Genomic DNA, 21,993 nt, shown 5'->3' with positions numbered 1-21,993 from the left:
TCAGATGTCCCAAAGGATTGCAACTTTTATAATAAGAAAATGTGAGCATGAAATTAACTAAAATATTAACCAGACTTGTAGATGTACAATATGAAAGTAATCTTTTTGAATGGAATAGGCCAGCATATTAACCATTATAAAGATAACACACTCAAAGGGCCGACAATAAGAACTATCTCTTATGGCATCGAACACCTAGAAAGCTAGAAATTAAAGACCAAGTTTCATGGAGCCAAGACCCAAGAATAATATACCAAATACTATAGCCGGTTGGCAATCCTTTTGTTGGAGCTGCTACTCTTCATGTGACTGGCTCTGAAGCCATATACCAATCGCCTTCGGACGATTCTTGCTACCTTTTGGCCTACCAATCTTGCGGTTTTTGTTGGGGACACAATGATAGTCCCTACTTGAGAAGCTAGAGCTAATGTTGCCTCATCCAGCTAGACTGGATTTTAACTTGTGTACATTCATATTTGCTGTATGTGCCTCACTATGATCAAACTAGGATCAAAACTTGCAACACCACAAGGCAATTTGCTCTGTGTTCATAAGAGGTATATATAGCATTCTCAATGTCCTCGATCATCATCTCCTTTGGAAATTAAAGGCTTTGATTGAAAAGGCAAAGATGAAACCAAAGAGCAATGTAACCCCGACATGGACAATTGCAACAACACCTAAAAAGTCTTTTCTATACCCAAAATAATCCCTAATAAACTTCTCCACAGTTTGGCCAGATTCAAGTGTGTCCTTAATGTCTCCAAACTGTGAAACAATCAATCCGTATAAGGTCCACGAAATCGGGCACAACCAATAGAACCATCTCCACCATATTGGAATTCTCTATTACCACCAAAAAACAATGATATAAGTCAGTGTCCTATAAGGTGCACCGCATGAACATGCATTGTTAATGATTTTTCACATGTTCTACTTACTGTTTTCGGAATGATAAACCCAGAAAAGACGTTCCATAACGGGTAGAATGATGAGGAAAGCACAGCAGCGACCATAGTGTTGGGAGTAATTGCCACAATCATCATACCATATAAGGTGTAGTATAAGAAGCTGAAAAACATGAAGAAAAAATACCAGAAGAACTTGCTGACCGTCCAATCATATCCGATCATCGTGTATACAATAACCACGTATAAAATGGTTTGGATCAAAGTGTATGGGATCTCAATGACAACCTGCATTGCAATGGAATTAGGTGAGAAACTGTGATGAAAATTTTCACAAAATAAGAGGAAGAGCTTTTCATGCTTCATATATTATGCGGGTTCTATGAATATAAGAAAATATATATCCCTTGAGCAATTTACACTTCAAATCCAAATCCCTCTTAAGCAACCTTGATCAACCTTTATGGCGTACCTGTCCAAATGCATATGGAAAAGCAGAGTACATTCCAGCTGCCCTTTCTCTGTAAAAGACTATCCTCTCAATAGCTATAACCGGCTGCACCGATGAGGCATTTTGTATCCCAATGAAGAGAATGGCAGAATACATAGAGCCTAATACATTGAAAAGATCTTGTTGCTTTTGCCTGCATTTTATATGAAATTAGGCAGAATTAGGGATGTCAGTAGCTGTCCTCTTACACATTTGCAATTCATCAAGAAGTGTAAGGTATATAACAAGATATAACTCATATGTAACGTTTAGAATGTACCTTTTGGAGCCAAGACCCAAGAATAATATACCAAATACTATAGCCATCATTGTTGTGTAAATAAGTCTCGCTGCACTGTATGGGGGATTTCGCCAGTAAGACAGGTGCTGTTTCCATAGGCAAGTATTGCACTGGGTAAAGAAGGATTGAGAATACTGTGTTGTGAAGTGTAAGTCTACTGAATTTTCTGGTGGAGTACTTAGTTCCTTGATCAATTCCTTGTTTCTCCTAAAAATCAAACTGGTGTATTAATAGCTGAACCAGAATCAATCGTAGCTCTATCGTCTGAATTAATAGATTTATACCTGTACATTTCTGAGTTCTTGTATATGTCGGTGAAATTGACCCCAAGATTTGCTTCTTGTGCTGCAGAAGTGACCTCTAACATCCAAGTAGCAGGGTTGTAACCATCCTTCATTTTAGGAACTCCACTAATCCCCTTTGGTTACACATATCACATCTAAGTTATCAGCTAAACAGAAAACAAGCCATATATATCATACATTGTGGTTTATATATGCGCCTCACCTCAAAGTATTCGATCAACTGGGAAGACTGGTAGCCTAAAGGACCAACATATATTTCTTCCCCTCCCCATTTTAAAAGTAGCATCTGCAATCAAGTTTCAAATTATTAAGTTGTTATAACAATAAATAATATATCTAAAATGTCTCAAATTATAGAAAGAACTCTGATCTCACCTCATCAAAAGCATCAAATATATCAATGCTTGGCTGGTGGATGGTGCAGACTACAGTTCTCCCGGTGTTCACTGTATTCCTCACAGTTCTCATTACAATTGCTGCTGCCCTGGCATCAAGACCAGAGGTTGGCTCATCCATGAATATTATGGATGGATTGGCAACAAGCTCTACTGCAATTGTTAGCCTTTTGCGCTGCTCAGTTGAAAGACCATTCACTCCTGGCAATCCAACAAGTGCATCCCTTAGTGGGGTCAGTTCCACAAGATCCATGACTTCCTTAATAAACATCTGCAAATCAATGTGCAGGTGATGGTAAGCGATTTGACTGAACATGACTCATCTGCAATCTTGCTATTTCCACTTTGCTTGCCATTTCTATCATTTTCCTTAAGTGTCATGCCCTCAAGAAAAATAAAACAGGCGTTAAAAGCATACCTTTCTGGTGGGGGAATCATCCCCAGGGGGCAACCGGAGCCAAGCAGAATAAACCAAAGACTCATAAACTGTAACATGTGGAGAGTGTATATCTGTTTGCTCACAATATCCGGATATACGAGCAAATGTTTCTTGCTTTTTCGGATAGCCAGAAATGGTAATGTTTCCTTCAATATATCCACCAGTTTTCCTTCCTGCCAAGACATCCATTAGAGTAGTCTTTCCAGCGCCACTGACCCCCATTAGAGCTGTTAGGACTCCAGGCCTAAAAGCACCACTTACACCCTTCAGAAGTTCTAACCGATCCTGTGTTACACCTTGACCTTTCATTTCCTAAAAGCATGCACGGGAAAGAATTAAAAATGCATTCAGCAACAGGACTTAATTTATCATAGAGATTACATGTACTGTGTCTTAATCCCGTAATGATAGTAACTTAAACCATCTATAACTCAATGTGAACTTCAGATAAAAAGTTCAACTTCTTTTAAAAGAAATGGCCAAATATTGAACTGAATGTACCACTGGCATGTCAACTGCATATCTGATTTCGTCAAATGTAATTGAGAGGGGTTCAAAAGGAAGAACCATTCCTCGCTGGCTGGTCAGATTGACTGACACATTGTCTAGTCTTTCATTAGCTGCACCTGCATTGATATTTGATACATCATAGCCATTACATATACTTGATTCAACTCCATAATATAGAATGGATGAATAAAGTTTGGAGTATTATGACTCACCAATATAACTCTTTTGTGTTGAAACTAATTCAATGGCTTCTCCAGTTTCGGTGGCTTGTTTCTTTGCCAAGGCCTCTTTGGAGAGTACTGCCTGAGGCTTATCAAGAGCTGCAAGAAATCATATATTGTGCTTGTTAATTAGAACCTCCTTTCCATTCAAAGATAGAAAATAGCCTAGCTTGCTATCCAAGTTAAAGACACTTAAGTACTTACGTTCAAGATAATGAAGTGCCAGAATGAAAAGGAGGTTGAATAGAAGAATAAATCCAAATAAAGCTACTACTCCAATCCAGTACCATCGTGCTTCTGGGAAAACCCCTCGTGATTTCAAGACTATTACTCCTAAAAGTTCAGTTGAGTTGGTAGGAGACTGCAAAGAGATACATCTTAGCTAGATGATATATTTCAATCAGTGCTAAGCTGTTCTTATCTTTTGTTTAAGTCATAGTAATGCTTACATGTCTCCAACTTTTTCCAAGAAATTCATTGACAGCTAGGGCATTCAGTCCATACGACATTGGAGACAGATAATATCCCCACACCAACCAGCTTTTCATATCCTCTGGATCACAGGAAGAAATCTTTTTGCCATCAAAGTATTTTAGTTAACTAAAGAGAACTCAATTGCAGTATTATTTACCTCGTGATAAGATGAATCCACCAAGAACAAACAGCACAAGCAAAGCAACAGATCCAAATGTGTTCGCAACAATCATGTTTCTTCCTAATGCGCCTATCAGTCGGAACAGGCCAGTTGCCATTTGGCTAATAAGCAGCAGTGAAAGGAACTGTTTGAAGAACCTGTTATTACAAATTGTTGTAAATTTCATAACTAATTAATGTATCTGAATAATGTTCATTATTTTATCTTCTCACCTTTCAATGTTTGGATCAAAACCTATAGTGTAGTACGTAATGGTCACCCAAATAGAAACTTCCACAAAAGTCATAGGGATCCTTATCAGCCATGTGGGCAAAGAGTATGCCCAAGCAGGATAGAAGAGAAGGTCCCTTTGCTTGAAAAACACAGGAAGCTTCATGACAGTCATGGCAAGCTCTGAGAACCCATTGAACATAATTATCATCATTGTGTAAAACAATGCTCCCATGTATATGACACCATCTTCAACAGAATCCCGGTGCATCTCAGTTCGTAGGAACAATGTTATTGTAACACAAGACATTAGAATCATCTGAAACCAAAAGCAATAGAAATTATTCTTTAATTAAATTTCACACTGAATTTTAGGTTTAGTCTTGGCCTGAGGTTCAATTCTGATCAATATGATGCTTACCTGTGAAATTTTGAAAATATGGATAAATGAATTCCTCTTCATAAGCAAAATTTGCCTAGACATACAAGCTTTGAATAATTCCTTCTTGCTGACACCATACTTCTTAGTTGTTAAAGCTGCAGGGTGGCCTTTAGACTTATCAAACGGAATAGAAAGCTCATCACCAAGTTCTCGACCAATGTAAAATGACTGCAAGGCTTCAGCAAAGTCCTTGGAAGTTAGAAAGCTATAAGGCTTGTCATTATGAGCCCAGTATTGTTCTTGATCTTTCCTCGAGGTTACCTGTATCACAAGAAACAAAAACCAACATAAAACTTGGAAACTTGTAATCAAGTGCAATCTCTGTGGAGAAAAATAGATAACTGTATGAGCTCAAGTGAGTTACTTCTTGTAGGAAATCCGCAACTCCTTTTCTCTCTGGACATTTAAATCCCATGTACTCAAAGAACTCAAGCACATTGCACCGGGGACCTTGATACACAATGTGCCCATCTGAGAGTAAAATTATATCATCAAAGAGATCATAAGTTTCTGGCGCTGGCTGCAGGAGAGAGATGACAGCAGTTTCATTGAGAATGTGGATGGATTGTCTAAGTGATTTCACTATCTGAAATGTTGTTGAACTGTCCAAGCCGGTTGATATCTCATCCATGAAAAGTGCTCTTGCTGGCCCAACCAGCATCTCCCCTATAATTATTAATCAGCTTCTTAGAAGAATTATCAGCCAAATTAAATATGTGGTGACACTATGAAGGTGTAGTAACTGGTAGCAAAATTTGTGTCTGGTTCCAGACAAACAATTTCTGTGTAATACCTGTGGTGAGTCGCTTTCTTTGACCCCCGGAGATACCTCGTCTCATTTGATCCCCTACTATAGTGTCGGCACAAACTTCAAGCCCCAAAACCTGTAAAGTCATTTTAGCAGAAACAGAGTTAGCCTGAAGAAATCAAAAAATAATAAAATTTAAAAATTCTTCTAGCATAGACACTAGACAGGAAGTATATATGCAGAACAGCGAAAACTAGTTGCTAGGCAATTTTCCAGAAATAAAATGAAAAAACCATAAAATTATAAGCAAAGCAATACTGCTGATGTGGATGGTGGACACCTTCAGTATATAATCTGTAATTACATTGGTTTCATGTCCTTCAAGTGCAGCTGCCTGAAAAGAAAGAAAAAAAAAACTATGAGAAGCAACAAAAATGAAAATATTTTTCTTACATGTTCTGAAAACAAATTTCTTATTCAAGGAACTTAAAAAAAAAATATGGAATAAATGAGTTATAGCGGAAATCTCTACAGAAAGTCAGTTTCTCTTTCACATTCTTTTCTGCCAATTTTTCTAATACCTTCATGTAAACATCAAGATCAGGATCCGGCATTATATTTGCAGTCTTTTCTCTCCTTGATAATTCTACCAACATTTCTGAAAATTTCCCGAATGCAAATCAAAACTTGAAATCAGATTCTCAGATGGTTTTCAAGCTAGATTGGACATGTCAAATTTCATGGTATGTACCATAACGTGGTCCAACTCCTTGACATCTTGCTGAAAAAGCCAGAGTTTCTCTCACCGTCATCTCCGGTATGTGAAGATCATGTTGACTAATACTCTGGTACAAACTCTTCCATCCCCTCTCCATTGTAAGCAACTCTCCCCGAAATCTAAATTATAAGTAATGACAGATTCAAACACTGAAAGATATTATTAGACTGAATCTTAGATAGACTATAAATCCTTACTTTCAGATCTTTACCGAGTTTTCCAGCCAAAGCCAGAAGGAATGTAGTCTTTCCAGAGCTTGGAGGGCCTAAAAGCAATGTCATTCTGCAAAACCAGACCACCATATCAAGAAAAGAAAAAATGTTCGAAGAATATAAGACCATAGCGTAATAAATTGTGTACCTTCTTGGCTTGATAATTCCACTAACACCATGGAGGATGGGCAATCGTTTCTTTCTACTCGGAAGAACATGAAGGTAATTCAAGAACCCCTGCAGGGAATTAAGAAAATGTAATGTATAAGCAAAGTTCAAGCTATATATAACAAAAAAATCCTTACCAAATACATTGCTATTTAGTTAAGAATGATTACCTCTAAGATGTTAATGGAGAAGTTGAGTATTGTAGGTAATGCCCTACTTCCTACATAAGCTTCTGCTTCGACACTTAAATGCTCAAACCGCACCTCAGTTGTTGGAAAATCAAGTCCAACTCTGAGTTCAAATAAAAACATGAACACAAGAAGTTTCTTCATAAACATGTTAAACAACAATAGTTTCATTTTTAAAGAGACGCTAACTATTTCTTACCTATCCATGCGATCCTTGAGCTTGAACAAGAACTTCTCATTATCTTCATCTGCAATCTTCACCAGCCTCTCCAGCAAATTCCTCCTTTCTAGTAGTCCTAAATCCTTGACATCAATTTCTCTGGCTATGCCCTGGTCTTGGTTGGCGAGTATACCTCTCCTTATGCGTAAGTAAGTTGGCAATCTCTCAATAGCAGCCCATTTGAGAGCTTCTTCATCTTCTTCTTCACGAGAAGACTTGGAGAATATTTCCATGGATTCAATTCCTTTAACTTCTCCACATATCAAAACTGCTTAAATATACGTGCACAGTGCACTACTGCTCTGCTCACTGTGCTGTTCACATCCTCCAGGAGTCACTGGTGTTCACATCCTCCAGGAGTCACTGGTCACTGGTGTCTTTTCTTCATAGCCATTGGCCAAAACAAAGACTTTCTTTCTTCATAACCACAACCTGCAGACAGAACCACCAAGATATTTTGGTCCAAATTAAGCAGGATTTCCTGGAAGCTGAGCTCTCTATCAATTCAGATAGGCGCTCAGGGGAGATGACATGACTTGTGTGTGTGCCACATGAGCATGTCATCTTCCATTACTACATACATGGAGACATGGCTTTTCCTATTCCAACTACGTATTTACTATTTATAGCCTGTCTAACTTCCTTATCATATATCAATATATAAATAAGCAAGCACAGAAGGCAACTTACTCTATTTGCTTGCATTGTTTCCCTCTTTAAAGTAATTTGTTCCATCTTGTTCAAAAAAAAAAAAAAAATTGTTCCAGGTCCTGGATCCTCTCCTAACCTATATTTTGCCTAACTTTGCCTAAGCTTCTCATCAGATGACGACATGTGGATTAAGGCACATCTAATGGCTCAAATTGAATTTCGTTTTATTTTCACTCTTTTTTACTATTTTTGTTATTGAAAAGCATGTTGAGAGTTGGGACTGGGACACAGTTCCTCTGAAAACTTTACACAGAGCCTCTCTTGATAGTGATAAGTGGCTTACTCGTAAGGAGTAAGGACCCATTCTTCTTTTTCTACTTCAAATCTTGTTGTTAATTTCTCATTCCTATGCTTTTGGGTTTCGGTTGTTTTCTCTGCCAAGCAAAACCCATTTTTAAAGAAGTGATTTTTCAAGATCAGATCTCCGAGTTTGGAGTTGCAGATCAGTTTCAAGGTTCAAGAACCCATTTTTTTTGTTTGGTGGAAAATGGGGTTGAAGCTCCGGTACCAAATGTTTACCAGGAGACTATAAGGCCTCGTTTGGTTGATAGAAAGGAAATTGGTTCCTTGGTCTTTCCCGTGTATGGGAAAGTAAATTTCCCACTAGTTTCCCTACGAGGTGTTTGGAAACGTCGGGAAAGTAACTAGGAAATGCATTTTATTTTCCTTTCCAATGTTTGATATATGCATGGATAGGAAAGCAAGTAACATTAATTTACCAATTATATCCTTAGTAATAAAATATATAATATTTAAGATTCTAAAGTTTTATGGATAATTTGATAATAACATCCATTAAAACAATATATAAAAAGATGCAATTAATGTGCAATTAATGTTAGGAAAGTATGAGGGAAATTGAATCTCATGGTATGTGGGAGAATCCAATTTCCCATCTATTTTCCCATATTGCAGTAGAGTCTTTACTTTCCTTAGGTATGCCAAACAAAGAAAATAAACAATTTTCCCTTCTCAACATTTCCAATCCATGAACCAAACGAGGCCTAACTGTAAGTCATAACTACTATCAACCAGCCTTCACTAATCACTATCCATCACCAAAAAAATTGAATGGTTGAAGCTAGCTTTATGGGATTCTTTTTCCTAATGAATGGGATTGCAAATTTTAATTTTGAGAGAAGAAATATTGTGGTGATAAGGAGAGAACATGAAGAAAAGAACAGATGAGAGAGAACGAGGAGGAAAAGTAGAGCAGAGAGAAACGAAAGAAACAAAGTGGATGTGAGGAAGAAAGGTAAGCCCTTAGATCTGCGAAAAAACACGTGTCGTCATTTGGTGAGAAGTTTAGGCAAGGTTAGGCAAAATATAGGTTAGGAGAGGATTCGGGTCCTTTGTTCCATTACGCCTCCAATCTTTATCTACTCGACATATGGACCTCCACTCGCATCTCTTTTAGGTATTTTAACAAACATCTTATCTGCACACCGAAAATTTTAGAGGAAGACGTCAGCTTCTTTTTGATCAATCAAGTCATCAGTTACTTTAAAAAAGGAAGTGATACAAGTAGGGTTACAATAGAAGAGAGCGTATTCAGCGCACCCGGGTGCGCTGTATAATTTTCAACAATAGAAACATGAGCCATAGTTGCCTACTTACAACTCAAGTCAGATCATTGATCCAAACAAACCATCCTAGTTACAAAAAAAGAGCTCACAACCTCCGGCACACCTTGAGGTAGCAAATATAGCTACTAATCCGGCTGGGGGCCATAAAAATGGTTGAAACGAATGCCGGAGACGCCAGTTTGAGATGCATGTGAGTTATGCATTTTCTGTTCCTGCATCAATGAAAAGATCAAAGTCACTGTATTGATCGCTGTCCCAGAACTCAAAAAATGTGGCACATATCGCGGGCTCATGATACTATTTAATTCAATGACTTCATTTTACGATGAGCCAAAATAAAGAAATACTTCATTCACAAAAAATAAAAATAAAAATCCCATTAGCACAAATGATGTCATTTCCAAGATTGATTAGCACAATCTCCCTAGAGTTAGTCAGCTTACCGATGCATGCAATGAATGAAAACATTTCAATCGATTCCTTGAGTAAATGAAACCCAACTAACCTTCTTAATGTACATCTTTAACTCATCTCGAACAACACAATTCCATAAATCCGTAAGACAACTGGCCACTACAGGTGGTCGAGTTGGTAAGAGCTTAGGTGTGAAACCCCATACCCAGATTCAAATCTCAACCGACACTAATTAGAGTTAAATTCCAATTTATTTTTGGTGGCCAGATTGGCTCAAAGCGTTCTGAAAATATCTTTAAAAACTTTTAAGAATACCGTCGTTGATACTCTAAAAAAAAAAACAAAAAAATAAATAAATAAATAAATCTGTAAGATGAACCCTAGGTAAGAGGTGGGTGACAAATTTGTATCTTTCGAATTAAGGAGTTATTGTTCGAGATGAGTTGATCTCAAAAATGACAAGTTTTGCAAGATCTGTCGAGAATTTTGTATATTAACCGACTGATGCATCAAATTAATCGATCAGCCACGAGAAACACTGACACAGCCAATATATACTCTAAAGAGTCGATCAGCCTCGTTAAACAAATTGCTACTAAAAATGTTTCCCTAACACATTTACATGGAATCTGCAGGGCTCCAACTAGAGTTGATCAATGAGAACAATAATCAATAGGATATATATAGAACATAGACATGAAATTAGGAGTTGGATTTCTTTCTTTTTCTAAAAACTAAAATGAAACGAGACATGATTTTTGTGCGATATGAGTTCGTCGAATATACAAACGAGTATCACTTACTCTTTTTGTAGTTATCAACTAAGATACCACATGAGTTACATCACTATCATGATCCATGAAGAAGAACCAAAATTCCGAGAATGAAAGGGTAAATTAACTTCCTTTGATTTGCATATACAAACTGCTACTTGAAATTGTTGGAGTGAAGTCATCAAATTTTAATTTGTTTTTTTCTTTTGATTTCTTATTCCAGCCTGACATGAACAATCAAGAAAAGAAAAAAAAAGAAAAAAACCTAACAGTTGGGAATTGCAATAGTCGTCATTGCTTACATCTATATTGCAAAGCGTCATGGCTTACTTCATATCAACAGAGAAGATTATATTCATTAAAGAAAACCAAAATTTACATGTTACAAGAGGAAATAATGCAATTACAAAATTCAGATCAGACTCCACATGCAGTACACAGATGGAGTTGGCTTGCTGCTTGCTCAAAACCTAAGAAGAAAGATCCTAATTATATATAAAAATTAAGTTGCACACTGCTTACTGAAGAACTTGGAATTTCAGCAAACCACATTAAGGTTCAAAACTTGAAATGATGGCATTTGCTTTCTATTCACATGATGTTGTGGTTTCTTATTGATTCCCTCATCTCTTTTGGAAGTTGAATGCCTTGATCGAGAAGGCAAAGGTGAACCCGAAAAGCACTGAAATCCCGACAAGAACAACCGCGATAATACCTACTAAGTCGTGTCTGTAACCAAAGTAGTTCCTCACAAAGTCCTCCACACTTTCTCCTGACTCCATTACTTCTTTTATGTCTCCAAACTGTGAAGCAACCAGTCCATACAATGTATATGAAACCGGGCAGATCCAATAGTACCATCTCCACCAAATTGGCATTCTCTGTAAAGCAGAAACCAAATTTAGAGTGTAATGTAAGTAACGGTCTAGTGTGATTTATATCTCAGGGTTTAGTAAGGAATTATGAACACATAGGATTTAACCGTTGGAACTTACTGTTCGGGGAATGATGAATCCTGAGAAAAGGTTCCATATTGCATAGAAAGCAGAGGACACTATGGCAGCAATGTTGTGGTTGGGCGTAACAGCGACAGTCATCATCCCATAGAATGTGAAATATAAGAAAGTGAAGTACATGAAGAAGAGATACCAAAGGAACTTGCTCACTGTCCAGTCGAATCCAATCATGGCATAAACTATGACTCCATATATGACAGTCTGGACAAATATGTATGGAAGCTCAATCACAACCTGCAAATCATATATTGGGAATTTGGTGAGTACTTAAAATGATTACCCTTTGAGAACAAAAACTTGTTGCTTTGATATTTTAGATGAGTAAATACCTGTCCAAAGGCATATGGCAATGCTGAGTACATTCCAGCAGCCCTTTCTCTATAAAAGACTGTCCTCTCGACAGCCACAACTGGCTGCACCGATGTGGCATTTTGTACTCCAATGAAGAGAACAGCGGCGTACATGGAACCCATGGCATTGAATACATCTTGTTGGTTTTTCCTGCATTATCAGGAAAGCATTTATCAAATTAAGGCCTAAGAGATAAAGGGCTCCCATTTCTCACATAATATGTAGTATATTGTGTCTTAAGCTTGAGGTGCTGCTTACCTTTTGGAGCCAAGATCCCAGAATATTGTTCCAAACATTAAGGCTATGAAAGTGGTGAATAGGAGTCTCACTGCACTGTATGGTGGGTTTCGCCAGTATGATAGATGTTGTTTCCATAAACAAGCCATACACTGATAGTAGAAAGATTGAGAGTATTTCGTAGAGAAGTACAAGTCTTGTGTGCCTTGCGGAGGAGTACTTAGTTCCTTGATCAGATCCTTGTTTCTCCTAAACCATTAAAAAGTTATTATTAATATTCACTATTGTCTTTAAGTTAATAGATTAAATTTTCCTGTTGAAGTTAACATTTCAGACCCAACAACTTCCCATACTAGAACTTGGTTTGCTAAGGCAATTAGTAGCAGGTCAAGATTCCAGACATGCATTTAGAACTACTATTTCAGATATCAAGTTACCTACCTATATAGCTCTGAGCTCCTGTATATATCAGTAAAATTAACACCGAGAACAACTTCCTGGGCTGCTGAAGTAACTTCCAACATCCAAGTTGCTGGATTGTAACCATCCTTGATTTTGGGAACCCCTTCAATTTCCTTAAAAATAAATGACCATGTCAGCATCTCTTTTGATGAGAAGGAGGGGGGATATGAGACCTCATCTAATAATGTCGAGACTTATATGAGCAACGTATATTTCAAGCTTTACCTCAAAGTACTTGATCAACTGGGAAGAATGGCGGCCTAGAGGGCCAACATATATCTCTTCACCTCCCCTTTTCAACAGAAACAGCTGCAGTAGGACATTTTTATTTTTCAGTCCTTGCAACATCAAGTAGCATATTCAAATTGTTTAGCACTAATATAGAAATGGTATCTTACCTCATCGAAAGCATCAAAAATATCAATGCTTGGCTGGTGGATAGTGCATACTACAGTACGCCCTGTGTCCACAGTATTTCTCACTGTTCTCATTACAATAGCAGCTGCCCTGGCATCAAGGCCAGAGGTTGGCTCATCCATAAATATTATGGAAGGGTTGGCAACAAGTTCTACAGCAATGGTCAGCCTTTTACGCTGCTCAGTTGAGAGACCATTCACTCCTGGCAATCCCACAAGTGACTCCCTTATCGATGTCAATTCCACAAGCTCCATGACTTCCTCAACAAACATCTGGAAGCCATTAATCAGATTTATATATATGGTTAACAAACGTCACTGAACAGAGAGCACATAGTTCATAAACTTGTATCAACTTCTAAACCCCAATGAAAAAAAAAATGAATGATAGGACCATACCTTTCTAGTTGCAGAATCAACCTCAGGAGGCAAGCGGAGCCATGCAGAATAAACCAAAGACTCATATACTGTAACATGAGGAGAGTGTATATCGGTTTGCTCACAGTATCCTGATATACGAGCAAATGTTTCTTGCTTTTTTGGATACCCGGAAATGGTTATGTCTCCCTCAATATATCCACCAGTTTTTCTTCCTGCCAACACATCCATTAGAGTAGTCTTTCCAGCACCACTTATGCCCATTAGAGCTGTTAAAACTCCAGGCCTAAAAGCACCAGTCACACCCTTTAGAAGTGGTAACCGTTCCTCAGTTATTCCTTGAGTTTTCATTTCCTGCAACCATGCACATAATTCCAGGATCAGATGCATTCAGCTCTAGGAATTAGTTCAAGATTACAATACTTGTACTGATATTGATGTGTAAATGTGTAATGAATTTCATCAACAATGAAACCCAAGAACACTTGCTTCATGAAAATGTTCCAGCCTAAAGTGTTCAGAAATCTTGTGTCTACCAAAAAAATACCTGGGGCATGTCCACAGAATATTTGATTTCATCAAATGTAATCCAAAGGGGTTCAAAAGGAAGAACCATTCCCTTCTTCCTGTTTTCATTGGCTTCATTAAAACTGCCCACTCTAGCAGACTGTGTTCGAGATGATACACTTCTTCGACTGTCATTCTTCGCCTCTGCATTGTTTCCAGAGAAATTATTATTTACTGATCACACAAAAGCAAGAAGGGAGAAAAAAAATTTAGGAGCTTTTGGAGCCACCTGAAGAATTATTTCCTCTTGATGATAGCTCTAGGTTTCCTCCAGCTGTAGCAGCAGTTTTCTCAGCTAAAGCTTCTTTGGAGAGTACTGCCTGAGGTTTCCCAAATGCTGCAGGAACATTGTTTAGAGTATTAAAAAAATTTGAACCATCTAGAGTTTTGGAGAGCCTAAGACACATATATCGAAAGTACTTACGATCAAGATATTGCAACGCCACAGTGTAGAAGAAATTAAATAGAAATATATATCCAATTGTAGCTCCTACTCCGATCCAGTACCAATGTGCTTCTACGAAAACCCCACGAGACTTCAAGACCATGATCCCTAATGACTCATTTGAGTTGGGAGGAACCTGTAATACAAGTACATCCATACATGTATCAACTATCAAGAAAAATGTTTTCTAACTCAATTCCCCAAATTTTCTAACTTTTATGCTTACATGACTCCAACTGTCTCCTAGAAATTCATTGACAGCTATAGCATTCTGGGAGTACATCATTGGTGAGACCCAATAACCCCATAACCACCACGCCTGCACATTATCTGAAGAAAAACAACATATTTTAAGTCATCAGTAGTATATTACATATGATCAGGAGGAAATGACATTTCTTGATTGATCTAACTGATTTTATTCACCTCGGGATAAGATGAAGCCACCCATAACCAGAACTGCCAGTAGAGCAAAAGAACCGAATGTGTTGGCAACAATTATATTCCTCCCTAATGCCCCCATAAATCGGAATAATCCGGATGCCATCTGGTTAACGAATAGGAGCAAAAGATATTGCTTGAAAAACCTGCCATTGAGGGGTTGGCATTAACCTCTGAAACCAAAAGTCTGAACTATAAATTGAAAATATGGTGTCTATGAGGTTCTTTCTCACCTTCCGGGGTTTGGATCGAAACCAATCACATAGTATGTCATGAATACCCAAATGGCAACTTCAACAAAGGTGATGGGAATCTTAAGGATCCATGTTGGTAAGGAATATGCCCAGGCAGGATAGAATAGAAGGTCTCTTTGCTTGAAAAATACAGGAAGTTTCATGATAGTCAAGGCAAGCTCGGAGAACCCATTGAACATAATTATGATGATTGTAAAGAACATAGCACCCATGAAAATCCCACCATCCTCAACTGTATGTCGGGGCATCTCAGTACGGAAAAAAAGTGTCATTGATATAAAGGCCAATAGAGTGAGCTGAAAACAAACACCACAAGAAGTTATTATGCCTACTTCACTGACTTCCATATGTTAAATGTCTAGTAATTTGATATATTTTCCAACAGTTCATGGGAATCCTCACTCAGAAAGGTTTAGTGCTTACCTGGGTCATTTTGAAAATGTAGACAAATGAATTCCTCTTCATGAGCAAATATTCTCTAGCAATGCAAGCTTTGAGCAGTTCCTTCTTGCTAACACCATACTTCTTAGTTGTTAAAGCGGCAGGGTGACCTTTAGACTTATCAAATGGAGTGGCAAGCTCATCACCTAGTTTTCGACCAATATGAAATGACTGAAATGCTTCAGAAAATTCCTTTGAAGATATAAAATTATAAGGCTCTTCTTTCTGAAACCAGTACTGCTCCTGATCCTTCTTTGATGTCACCTATGGTGCACAAGAAATGAAAGATTATAACGAAGTCCAACCTTTCTGAAGAACAATAAAATGGTAAAATAAGAAAGGGGACTTTCATTCAGAACATTACTTCTTGAAGGAAGTCAGCAACTCCTTTCCTTTCTGGACATTTGAAGCCCATATACTCAAAGAACTCTAGCACATTTTCACGGGGACCTTGGTATACAATTTGCCCATCTGACAAGAGAATTATGTCATCAAACAGATCATATGTTTCAGGTGCTGGCTGGAGAAGAGATATAAGAGCAGTTCCATTGAGGATGTGGATAGATTGTCTGAGGGAATTCACTATCTGAAATGTTGTTGAACTGTCTAAACCAGTTGATATCTCATCCATAAAAAGTGCTCTTGCAGGTCCAACCAGCATCTCCCCTGTTGTGACTCGCTTCTTTTGTCCACCAGATATACCTCGGAACATTTCATCTCCCACCATGGTGTCAGCACAAACTTCAAGTCCCAAAATCTGGAAATAGTTTCTATTAGCATCTGAATAAATTATTCAAAAAGCTGTAATATATAGGATCATACAAAGGACCATACAGAATGATAATGAACTAACCTTGAGTATGTAATCTGTAACTACACTGGCCTCCTGCCCTTCTAATGATGCAGCCTGCAAAAGTTGAAAAGCAGCAGTTCTAGCTAGTTAGATGAAAATGTCTCTTCTAAGAAATATGTTTTCATTAGTTGGAAAAAATACTACATACAGAAAATACTTAGAAGTGATAATTTTTCTCTTCCAGGTGTTTCTCATACCTTCATGTAGATATCAAGATCTTTCTCTGGCATAATATTGGCTTCCTTTTCTCTCCTTGATAACTCTGCCAACATTTCTGAAAATTCCAGACAAAAAGTTAGATTTTGATTCATAAAGTTCTTCTTACTAAAACCTGTAGTACAAATTTCTCAATTTTTCAACTAACCATAACGTCCTCCCACCCCTTGACACCTTGCTGAGAAAGCCAGTGTTTCTCTCACTGTCATTTCCCCTATGTGGAGATCATACTGACTTATATAAGCTGATGTTCTCTCCGGTACAAACTCTTCCATCCCATGTCCGTTATATACAACTCTCCCAGAAGACTGAAAATTCATGAACAAAGTTATCATCACTCATGAGGTTAACAGCTCTGAAATTGAGGGATTAGAAGCAAGACTGGAATTTAATATCCTCACTTTTAGATCTTTAGCAAGTTTTCCAGCCAAAGCCAAAAGTAGTGTGGTTTTTCCAGAGCTTGGGGGACCTAAAAGCAATGTCATTCTGCATAAATGAACCAGAAAAATGAGAAATTGACAGTTCAAAAGCGTAGGCATGATAATTACATCAGAAATTAACTTTGTGCATTTACCTCTTTGGTTTGATAATTCCACTAACATCATCAAGGATTGGAAATGGATGCTTTCTAGTTGGAATAATGCGACAGAAACTCAGGAAGCCCTTCAAATTTGACCCAAAAAAAATTGTCTTACACTCTCAGCTCGAGTCATACACAAAGAATTAACCTTCTCATTTACATGATCTGAAGAGGAATTACCTCCAAGATATTAGCTGAAAAGTTAAAGATTGTAGGCAGCGCCCTCCCTCCTACATAAGCTTCTGCTTCAACACTCAAATGCTCAAACCGGACTTCAATCGTCGGAAACTCAAGTCCAACCCTGCAATCCAAAATTGAAGAGACACCCACAACTTTCCTCAAACACCATAAAAACACAATATATAACTACAAAAGCTCATTGAAGCATTGCAATCTTCATGTGATATGCACAAAAGGTAATCGAGATTTGAAACTTTACCGATCAATCCGGTTCTTGAGCTTCATCAAGAACCTCTCATTATCTTCATCTGCAACTTTCACCAGCCTCTCCAACACATTCTTTCTCTCTAGCAACCCAAGATTCTTGATGTCAATCTCTCTGGCTTCGCCTTCTTCCTCAGTGAAAATGCCTCTCCTTATACGCAGGTAAGTTGGCAGTTTTTCAATGGCAGCCCATTTCAGTGCTTCTTCATCTTCTTCATCGTGTGAAGACTTGGAGAAAACATCCATGGTACTGTTCCTCCAAATGTTTGAACTGCTCAGACGAGCACTGCTCACTCTGTATACATCTCCGCTACTACTCTCCATATTTACTATTGTTTTTCACCTTCCCAATACGATTCAAAAAGAGTCCACAAATCCTTGTTTAATTTTCATGCAAAGAAAACGCATGCATCCATGGGGTTTAGCGCTGGAGCAGAAAGTGTATCCAGAAGTGGTTTTGAAAATTTATGAAGGAGAAGAAGCTCCTACACAAATATTGTATGTTTCAGACTGACAGATGCTGTGGCTCTGGCTCCTCCAAGTTTAGAGAAGAGGGTGTTTATATAGCTCTAGGAGTACGCAAAACTAAAAGATGGTCAACTTCTATAAGGGAATCTGTATTTTTGTTGGGTTGATATAACGGCAATACATTAACAAATATTGTAACTTTGTAAGGACTAACAGCTAGCATGCATGCGTCACACGGAATACATGCATGCATGCTTCATCATATGGCATAATTACATAGCTAACAAATTTCGATTCCATTAAATTCAAACATATGTTTCACGAAAAACCAATTTTGTGACAAGATGTTATTGCTACTCTTGATAATTCTAGTGATTTCTCATTGTGTAGAAATAATATGATTCCTAACGAGGCTCTTTGTCTTTAACATTCTAATCTTTGGTTGCCTTATAAAAATCTTTTCATCTTAAAAGAAAAACTCGTCGAATTGTATGCAAAATGTCTGCTGCTCAACGTAGCAAAAAAAAAAAATTGACCTTAATTAATTATTTGCTCATGTTAATATAGTATTTATATGTCTCAATGCAAGCTAGCTATGCATGGAAAATGGGTTTTGCAGGCACTTAATTTTAAGGTTCTCAATGCAAATATTAAAATTTCTGGTCCAATTCATCAACATCAATTAATGAATTGAACTGCCATAATATTTGAGCTGTCCAAGAATCCAAAATCCTAACAATATCCTGCGATTAGCCGCCCTAACACATTATAGTAATCGATGAGTACGTATGAATGCATAAAAATTATAATTAATAAGCCAGGAAGAGGAAAGATTCTGTCGAAAAATAGATAAATAAACGATGGGAAAATATCCATAATCGATCAGTAATCACACTAATCTCAAGACAGCACTATTAAACTAGGTATTATTGTCTACTAATAACCTCTGTACAAATCTTGTATAATGATATAGAATGCTCGCTCACTCTCAAATCAAAGCTTTATGATTATACGGCAATACTTAGTTAATTCCACCGATATTGCTAACATAGAATTAGTTAACAACCACATGCAGTCTACAGTGTGGACATTTTTTTTTTCTTTTTTTTTTTAACTTTTAAAAAGAGAACTAGACGATATTAATCTCTCGATAACAGTATTCGCGTGAGGGGCCTACCGTCCCTTAATGAAGAGGAGAGGACCACTACACAGTGGAAAAAATTAATGCTTGGTAAATACGAAGAAGAAGAAGAAGAATGGTCGATTTGATATATAATTGAGACCCATATATATCTTCTACCTACTGTTTGGTCTTACTTTCTTGGCAGACAATCAAAGCCTTATGGCTAATTTTCATCAGAAACTGATATATCAGAATTATTTTCATAAGTCAAGATAAAACTCTTAGCATATATATGCGGTCTTCATTTTTCTTTCTTCCATCAATAACCCATGAAAGGGGAGAGAAAATTCTTGGTAGTCTTGGCCTGTATTTCTTGTCAAACAATCAAAGCTAGCTCAGATACATACATTATCCTCCCTCGTTTTAATTTATTTTGGTGCAGGAGAATTCGAAAAAAGGCACAGAAAGTCAAAAGATAATCAAAAATTCAAGTAATTTGATGATTGTCAACCTTTCCTAGATCAAATGATAGCTGGAAGTGGGATCTTGATAAAGGGTACGTTGGAGATCATCCCAGCAAGACAATCCAAATCTGGAAAAAGATTTTGCCTTTACATGCATGTTTTCATGTGGCTTTCCACTAACCCAAAACCAACTAATTAAACAACAACACGGGTTTGACTTCCACCTTTAAAATAGGGTTTTCTCAAAGATCTTCTTCAGCACCAGAATAAGTTTCTGGGAAGCAGCTAGCTAGGTAGGTTTTTTTTAAAAAAAAAAATAATAATAATAATAATAATAATACTTGAACATCAAGTATAACAATAAGGGTCTCTATCTTTCTGTTTGAAATGATCATAGTACTTTGGGGGGTAAAGTAAACGAGAAACAAACCAAATTAACAACCCTAATCTTTACAGAAAGCGATCGCGAGCCAGATTAATTCGAGTCTCCCTTTTGAAATCAAGAGTGGCTTCAATTTGAACGTGTTCCTTGCGCATGCAAGAAGCGAAGCAAGATTTGTACAAGTTATTGCTTATAGCTAGCTTAGTTCAGCGTCATCACTTTACTTTTTTTTTTTTGGGTAATAGCGTCATCACTTTACTTTTTTTTTTTTTGGGTAATAGCGTCATCACTTACTTCACATCTTCCCCTCTCTAGATAGTACGGACCAGGAGGCAGGAGCTGTACTATTTGTTTAAGCCCTAAAATCTTGTTTATTCGATCTCGATCGAGAAGTATCAATGGTGATGATTCGTATATAAACTATATTTGCTGGTTTTATTAAACTCGTACGTGTTGTCGGTGAGCCGTGGTCTAGTTGGTTAAGGTGTTAACTAATAACTTTGAGGTCATGGATTCAAATCTCATTGACATATGTTAGGTGTGTGAGTTATTTAATAAAAAGTTATAAAAAAAAAAAAAAAAAACTCGTACGTGTTTGTAACTGATCGAGAGTAAAACCCTCATCAATTTGAAAATAATTTTCTTTTCTCCAAATAATAATAAATCCTTCAATTCAAGCTTAACGAAGACGTGCTCTAAGTCCTCTTTTCTTTCTTTTTTTGATGCTCTAAGTCCTCTTTTCTTATGTTAAAAGCTTAAGACGTGAAATTCCGAAAATACAAACGCAGCGTTGATAATTAGCAGCTAGGCATAATTGCACGTTACTTACACTTACATAGGACATGAAAGCGTAAGATTGCCTGATCAATTAAGATCATTAACAACCGGCGGTCTCATTGATCAAAATTAAAAAAGGCTTCTTTAGCTAGCACCTAGTAGTATATAGTATAAACATAACGATGATCGATTGATGATAGTCGAAAAACTTGAAAATGATGATGTGACAATATCAGCTTGCCGTGATCTCTTCGAATTATAAAGCATGCATCATGCATGACTTCATCCATATCAATGTTTACTAGGTTTAAAGGAGCCATTGTTATAAATCTATATATATCACGGAATATGTCAAATTTACACAATGCTACGTACGTACTAGCTCTTCTGATTTTCTTATTAATTTTCAAAATAGAGGGTATTGAAAAATAAGTCCAACAAATACTAAGGAATACATATATAGAAATATAATTAAGGATGGATGTAAAATACCTTTGCTGCTCATTATTATAGAATAGCAATAATATTATTAAGCTAGCTCTGACGTCCAAGCCGGCCAGGCTGCTAACACATAATTCTTTCTATTGTGATTTTTCATTTTACTTAACTTGTAAGATGGAGCTAGCCATGGCCAGCATCAAAGATTAACTGGATCAATCTATGTGATTCAAATATTTTTTATTTTTGGCATGTGTGTAAAATCCCAACACAGCCGGAGAAGATATGTCGGCCAATGGGTCAACTATTTTCTCTTTTAAATTATTTTACCGGATAATCGATTTTTATATAATATGTGCCTATTTCTTGAGTACATGCATCTAAGTGGATGTGATCCCCTCCTTAATTTACTGTTATTTAACAAACCTCGTTTAGTTTTTTCAATTATTGAAACGAACCCCAAAAATCTCCTCTACTTGTTGATTCCTCTTAACCCTCACAATTAAATTAATAAAAAATTTCATAAAAGTCTACTTTCTAACATTTGTTCCTTCATAAGTCCACTT

General features: G+C 37.1%; 1 protein-coding gene and 1 pseudogene across 2 annotated transcripts; both read right to left on the bottom strand.

The window, feature by feature from the left end:
• Window positions 1–231: 231 nt before the first annotated feature.
• LOC101305342 lies at window positions 232–7,781 on the bottom strand (annotated as a pseudogene). Its single transcript, XR_184162.1, has 25 exons — window positions 7,772–7,781; window positions 7,170–7,458; window positions 6,953–7,073; window positions 6,763–6,851; window positions 6,600–6,684; window positions 6,376–6,521; window positions 6,206–6,282; window positions 5,965–6,018; window positions 5,670–5,760; window positions 5,241–5,542; window positions 4,856–5,137; window positions 4,437–4,753; window positions 4,201–4,361; window positions 4,019–4,122; window positions 3,774–3,930; window positions 3,570–3,668; window positions 3,340–3,512; window positions 2,818–3,150; window positions 2,380–2,670; window positions 2,207–2,290; window positions 1,984–2,117; window positions 1,679–1,906; window positions 1,381–1,552; window positions 942–1,196; window positions 232–846 (listed from the first exon to the last, which is right to left on the bottom strand). The product of XR_184162.1 is annotated as a pleiotropic drug resistance protein 1-like (transcript).
• Window positions 7,782–11,006: 3,225 nt separating this feature from the next.
• LOC101291987 (pleiotropic drug resistance protein 1-like) lies at window positions 11,007–18,300 on the bottom strand. Its single transcript, XM_004291428.1, has 23 exons — window positions 17,771–18,300; window positions 17,512–17,632; window positions 17,326–17,414; window positions 17,153–17,237; window positions 16,900–17,059; window positions 16,733–16,809; window positions 16,536–16,589; window positions 16,047–16,439; window positions 15,665–15,946; window positions 15,221–15,537; window positions 14,973–15,133; window positions 14,773–14,876; window positions 14,526–14,682; window positions 14,331–14,438; window positions 14,082–14,224; window positions 13,556–13,888; window positions 13,139–13,429; window positions 12,966–13,049; window positions 12,720–12,853; window positions 12,300–12,527; window positions 12,020–12,191; window positions 11,670–11,924; window positions 11,007–11,555 (listed from the first exon to the last, which is right to left on the bottom strand). Exons 1-23 carry the CDS (start codon window positions 18,097–18,099, stop codon window positions 11,298–11,300), a joined length of 4,335 nt encoding a protein of 1,444 aa, XP_004291476.1. The 5' UTR covers window positions 18,100–18,300; the 3' UTR covers window positions 11,007–11,297.
• Between the last annotated feature and the right edge of the window lie 3,693 nt (window positions 18,301–21,993).

This window comes from Fragaria vesca, linkage group LG2 (assembly GCF_000184155.1).
Source record: "Fragaria vesca subsp. vesca linkage group LG2, FraVesHawaii_1.0, whole genome shotgun sequence".
In the NCBI taxonomy this organism is placed as follows: domain Eukaryota; kingdom Viridiplantae; phylum Streptophyta; class Magnoliopsida; order Rosales; family Rosaceae; genus Fragaria; species Fragaria vesca.
Note: the sequence above shows the minus strand (reverse complement) of the source record. Positions and strands in the feature narration are given on the sequence as shown.